The 6450-nt window shown below is 37.2% G+C and overlaps 1 protein-coding gene and 1 long non-coding RNA gene across 2 annotated transcripts; both read right to left on the reverse strand.

The window, feature by feature from the left end:
* Positions 1-45: 45 nt before the first annotated feature.
* Positions 46-2733, reverse strand: LOC107574028 (uncharacterized). The gene is made up of 2 exons (XM_016260501.1): positions 2566-2733; positions 46-1610 (listed from the first exon to the last, which is right to left on the reverse strand). The coding sequence occupies exon 2, from the start codon at positions 999-1001 to the stop codon at positions 366-368; it is 636 nt and encodes a 211-aa protein (XP_016115987.1). The 5' UTR covers positions 1002-1610; positions 2566-2733; the 3' UTR covers positions 46-365.
* Positions 2734-4473: 1740 nt separating this feature from the next.
* On the reverse strand, positions 4474-6051 carry LOC107574030 (uncharacterized). The gene is made up of 3 exons (XR_001607615.1): positions 5981-6051; positions 5830-5909; positions 4474-5198 (listed from the first exon to the last, which is right to left on the reverse strand). It is a non-coding gene; the product is annotated as an uncharacterized lncRNA (long non-coding RNA).
* Between the last annotated feature and the right edge of the window lie 399 nt (positions 6052-6450).

Consider the following 6450-nt stretch of genomic DNA (forward strand, 5'->3'; position numbering starts at 1 on the left):
CATAAATGAGGAGTCATTTAAATGTTGCTACTTTGGTTTATTGTTTGTATATTTGTCTTTCTACTGTACAAATTACATGGATTGAATTACTGAAATAAAAATATATATATTTTGTACCCATTAGCTTTCATTGGTTTTAATCTAGAAATGAGTTCTAAAACTATACAAATATTTATTTAGTACTTATGTATACAATACAGTGAAAATCTATTATAAATAGCAATGACAATATTTTAACATTGTTATTTGTTTTAATGTAGAAATTAGTTGTTCTAAAACTGTACATATATTTACTTAATTATCGAAAGTGTGCATTGATTGTTAAGTGTGTTTGTGTGTGTGTTACTCACTAAGCACAGGTTGATTTATAAGCACAGGTTGGGCAGCCAGTAGTTGAAGAAAAACAAGTCTAATTTAGTTTTTACAGACTCCCACTTCTCTTCATCAAAGTCAATGCGCTCTAGATGGAAGTCATTTCTGGATTTGACAAAAAAGTCACACCAGGTCATCCCTGTGATTCCCATTTGTCCCATCATCTGATAATGATATTCATGGCTGGTTTTCAGAGCAAGCACACCATCTTCTTTTACAGAAAGGTATTTGCACTCAAGTACACTGTTTACATCAGGGCACTTGATTTCAAGCAACCCCAGAGCACCAGAACTGTCAACCACCTTTCGATCAGGAGATGCGCCTAAATGGGGGGCATGAGGATTTATGACAAAGCCACAAGGGAAAACATGATTGCCGGTTTCCTGCTCATATTGTGCAGCTGCATCTGGCTCCAGTTCCAGGCCTCTCTTCATGGCTTGTGTCTGCACTGACCTTTTCTGCTTCTGCATACTGGTGGCAAGCGTGCTGAAGTCTGCAACTCGTGAGACTATTCTTTTAAAAGTGGATGAAGTCAGACGCTGGGAACGAACACGGTGCCATATCTTACTGTCACTCTGTACCCTGGTTTCTATCTCTAGTGCCTCAGCATCAGAGGGTGTAACAGTCATACCTCTATAGAAAGTACTCTCCTTCTCATTTTGAACTGTTTAGTAAGTGCACGGTTGTGGTGGCAGAGGAAAAGGTGGGTAGTGATCAGTGGTTGTGGTGGGTAAGCCAACGGCTTGGTACGTCAAAGCTGATCCATGGGGCAGAAGTCCAAATTCCGATTCAACTTTGTCCACTGGGTATTTCCTTGATGCCAGCAGCAGTTTGTACATTTGGCTATTGCTTCCAATTTTAGCAAGGTTTTCACAAAGGTCATTAGCAAACTGATCACTTGGTAAAGGGATTGGAATAGGACAGTAGATGTTGGGTATGATTCCATGACGAGATCTTTTATAGGATGTTTGTGGTGGATCAGCTGTTGGGGGCTTTAATTTTGATATTTTTACTGTATTAATAGGTTTAGGGGCTAGACCCATAGACCGTGAAGGAACGTGCCATGTCTGTGGTAGGGAGGTTTTACTAACAGTAGGTGGAATGGACTTATATCCCAGTTTGATATAGTGTGCCAGGGTATACAGTAACCCAATCTGATGATTGCAGTGACCTAGGCCAGCTTTGCAGTTGCACTTTGACAGGCCAATGACGAAGGAACCTTCCGATGGAAATTCCACCTGGAAATTAAGAAACAAAAGGGGTAAGTCAATATTTATTTCAAATAATAACAATATTAATGTCCAGCATGTTGTGGGAAGTCAAGGAACATTTTACCATTTCCCCCCAAAAATGGAGAGGTTTGCTGGTTGTAGGAAACAACATGGTAAGTTGGCATCTGTATAGTGATTGTATTTGGGTTGAACTGATGATGCTAAATGTTGGACGTACATGTACATACAATTTTCAGCATCAATACGCCTGTCTTCAGTGTCACATGATCCTTCAGTAATCATCCTAATATGTCGATTTGGTGTAAATTTATTAGCAGTTATTGATGGTGCCCAATTAATAATAATGGTTTGTGTTCTTCTTGTTCTAATTATCAATGCTAAAACAGTTTTATTTTATTTTTTTGCTTAATATTTTGTGTGGAAACTTTGATACTGTCTTTTATAAACAGAAAGTTCAATGGGCAGCATTTATTTGAAATGGAAATGTTTTGTAACATTATAAATGTCTTTGTCACAAAAACTCTGATTAATTTATAAAATTATTATTGCTACTATTATAATTAAGGTATGTCAAACTGTCAGGTTGTCCTACAACCAGTGTCACTGAAAAGAAGGTGATGAATTCAGTAAAAAAAAGAAAAGAAAGAACTTTGGCACTTGAACTAGCGCCTGAACGTCTGAACTTGAACTCACTGTCTACTCGTACACGTTACCTGCACCATGTAAGGGGTATCATTTTTTCGCATTGAGCGAAATGCCCTTGCCTTCACAACACAGCCTGCCTCACTTTTCCTGACTGCAAACATTGGAAAAATATCCGAAATGCATAACATAAAATGTCCTGTTGTAAAAACGAAGAACGAAATTAACATGGACAAACAGAATGCGTTTCAACCGGTAAGGCAGAGCTATCTTGCTAGCTTGTTTGGTTTCATGTGATGCGATATAACGTTAATCCTACCTTCAATATCGGTGACGTAGCCCTCGATCCAGTTGCTGTATCCCTTTAACAATACAGCTCGTGGGATTCGACATCCTTCCTCGGCCCATTTTTCGACATCTAAAATATTAAATCGCGGTAGCAGCTGAAGGTTGGTAGTCCAAGCCATTGTTGTTTACCTTTACTTCCGGGTTTCTTCCCACCGGAGCCTCGCTTTCACACAAACAGGATGAAGACTCTGAACAGGAACTGTGTTGAAGTGCAGATTTTTTTTTTCATGATTTAATTTATTTTGTTCATCTTGTAGTTTTGCAGCACTTCTCTCATCTTAACTCCTTGTCATTTTCCTCTCAGCAAAAAACAAAACAAAACCCTGTTGAGTACAGCTCTGATCAAGTAAAGCGTTTTCTCTAATCTCTAATCTAAATACCATTTTTATTATTTGCATACCAAACAAATTGCAAAAAAAGCTGTTCGCTGAGTCTGTAAATAAAAAAATCAGTTGATGGGTATTTAGACTGAAAATACAAGGAAAGGTAGGTTTACATCAGCTCAAGATTCATCCTTAAGCACAAGAGCCAATTAATCTCATCAGTAAACCTGAGATGTTAGTCCTAAATCAGGCACAACAATTGCATAAAGTTACATATTGAATAGCTAATGCCATTTCCTTTCTATAGCCACAAGTTCACACTAGAGATGTTCTGACACTTTAGGTTTTGGTTGGCCACTATTTCCTGTACAGAATCTTCTTTTGAGAAAGAAGTGTGTATAATAAATGTACTAGTGACTAATATTCCTGCGCTATTCCTGTGTTTAACAAAAATAATTGAAATTACACATTCAAATAATTTGAATACCATCCATAATGTTCACAGTTCTATACTGCCAGTTATGATTTACAATGAATCTGCAGATGCCTGGTGTTTTGTGGGAACTAAACAACTGTTTTCTATATTAAATCACAGTTGGCTCATTGTTCTTACTCATGGGAACTCAAGGTCAATGCAGACTTTTATTTCCTATGAGCAACAAGTTCAAGTAAGCGTTTCTGTAAACTATTATATTTCTTCTAGCTTTTCCGCTATCACGTTTGCCTCGATTCTTTGCAACTTCCGTAACATGCAGTTTCTGGTAAAAGTTCTTCAGAACATCTTATTCTATTCTAATTTAGCCATTTCTATGATAAAGTATGTTGTTTTAATGTAATGCTATGACACATTTACTTTTTTTTTGTCTACACTACCGTTACAGGCCGTCATTAGCACTTCACCCACAAACAGTGTTTCCACAGCATGTTCTGCATACCTTCTGCATCTCATATCTACAATAATAGACACCCGCACCACATCTGAGCAAAGACCACAGTGCATCTCATCTTGATCAGAGCAGGTAATGTGTCACATGAAGCATTTGTTTCGTTGCATTAAAAAAGCAAAAAAAAAAGCAGGTCTGTTTGGATGCAAAACAGAAATACGAACAGAAATAAGAAATACTTTGTGGCAACAGATTTTTTTTTAAATATCTGTAATACTTTGCATTTCGGTGCATTAAAAAAGCAAAAAAAAAAGCAGGTCTGTTTGGATGCAAAACAGAAATACGAACAGAAATAAGAAATACTTTGTGGCAACAGATTTTTTTTTTAAATATCTGTAATACTTTGCATTTACTTTTATTGTTTTATACCATTTTGTTTTCTAATTTTCTACCACGCAATAAAACCTGAATTTATAATTGGTGTGAAGTGGTCAAATGATATAAAATCTAATTTCCACTTGATCTTTTGAAATACAACAAACTATATATCACTAAAAACCTCCTCGTTCCTGTAAACACTCTGAAAATGCATGAGTCCAGTCTTTATTTGGATTGCCTACAGTACAATGGAAGCTCAGAGCAATGCATCGACCTTCATTGCAGAAGAGCGGAAACTGACATCTGATGTTTTGTCTTGCCTCTCAGCAACAAGCAGATGCAAGATGGGGCAATGGTCACCCTGGATGACATCTGCAGTAAATGATAGGGCTTCACAAACAGAAGGTGTGATGGGGGACTGCTATTCCCCTGCAACTACGCACAACATCTGCTCTATATAAAGTGAAACTGCAGCATAAAAACAATGAAGTATAATAGCCTTTTTGTAAAGGCAGTGAAGGAAACATAACACCCATGACCATTATGTGTGTTCATACTGGACTTTTGTCAGTCAGCAAGGTTTTAATTGTTTTTCTAAATATGCACTAGTTGGATGTATTTGATAATCACATACATTTATCAGGGGCCAATAATTAGTGTGTTGTATATAAGGTGCTTTAAATGCTGTCTGTAGCCCCCTCTGGTGATGGTTGTTTAAGGCCTAAACTCTTAAACATAACATGAATGCACAAGATTACATTTGTTTTAGACATCAAAGTGAAAAAAAAATAAAAGACTGCTGCAAATCTTTTTAGGTAACCGATAAAAAGTATTTCCATACAAGTATTTAGTAATATAATATTAAGTGTAGCCTATAAGACAAAAGATATCTTAATTCAATAACTCCTACACAGGAACTCTGGGTCTAATCGATATTCTCTTGAGAGCTGCCTTTTCAAATTCACTGTGTGTTGATAGTTCACAGCTGTCTCGGTTCTGCCCACATCCAGCAATGATTTCTGTTAGAGGCAGAGAGAAACATTAATATCACAAACTAATCAATAATTCTACTATAAAAATAGAGTATATGTCTAACCGAGAACCGGATACAGAACTGCTTCCATATAACAAAAATATTCCCTGAGCCTAAAGACGATCTAATGACACCACTACTGAATCTATAGCGGGACCGGTCCGACTCTGCACGTGAATGATTCTTATGAGCCGGTTCTTTTCAGTGAATCAAAGCATTCAGCGAAACCAGTGTAATCTCATTCCCGAACAAATGACTCGTATGAGTCGGTTCTTTTCTGTAGTCTATGAAAAATACAGCGCACCAGAGTGCGACCCCTGAAGGAATTATTCTTATGAGGCGTTCTTTTCAGTGAATCAAAAACGAAAACATTCAGCGCAATCAATGTGATTTGATTCCCGAACGAATGACTCTTATTAGCCGGTTCTTTTCAGTGAATCAAAATAATTCATCAGAACCAGTGTAATTATGAATGAATAACTGTTATATTGAAAGAAAGAAAGAAAGAAAGAAAGAAAGAAAGAAAGAAAGAAAGAAAGAAAGAAAGAAAGAAAGAAAGAAAACAAAGAAAGAAACAAAAAGAAAGTCAGTCGTTATCAGATGAACTGTTTACTGACCTGTGGCAGATGACCCATCTGAAGGCAGCAGATGATCTGTGTGTATTCTGACATGCTTTGCTTCTCTATGATCCTCAGATCTACAAACACAGACACAGGTCAATGTGAGAAGATTCTGAGTGTATCTGACATCAGCATTAGGTACACATACCTCATATGATCATCATTTATATTACATAAAGCAATAGGCTATACATTCCTATGCTGTTCCATATCTTCAGCATATCTTCTCCAAGTAGATATAACTGCAGACCGGAGATCACCAAAATGGGGAGTGAACTCCAAAAGTGGGCAGAACCTCCAAAATGGGGAGGGGTCTCCTCGCACAAAGACTTTCACCATTGGCTCTGGCTCCAGCCTATTGTTATTGATTTACATTTCAAAATAAAAATTTATAAATTAAACATTGTTTCTAGTTAATCTAAAATAAAATATGCTTTATAAATACATATTCTCCGTGAGAGCAGAGCCCAAAGCTCGTGGCCAGTGGTGTTCGGACTAGAGTTTGAACCTCTGCTTTATGATATACGGGAATCACCCACTAGCTTTAATTGACACAACCAATAAAATCTTTAAAATCAGCTGTGGGGCAGAGTTTGCACTGAAGTGGATTGGGGGGGG

The sequence above is a fragment of the Sinocyclocheilus grahami genome, unplaced genomic scaffold (assembly GCF_001515645.1).
Source record: "Sinocyclocheilus grahami isolate Dianchi unplaced genomic scaffold, SAMN03320097.WGS_v1.1 scaffold2096.1, whole genome shotgun sequence".
In the NCBI taxonomy this organism is placed as follows: domain Eukaryota; kingdom Metazoa; phylum Chordata; class Actinopteri; order Cypriniformes; family Cyprinidae; genus Sinocyclocheilus; species Sinocyclocheilus grahami.

Coding starts and splice junctions, on each gene's coding strand:
- LOC107574028 (XM_016260501.1), bottom strand. CDS start 1,001: ATGACTGTTACACCCTCTGATGCTGAGGCACTAGAGATAGAAACCAGG.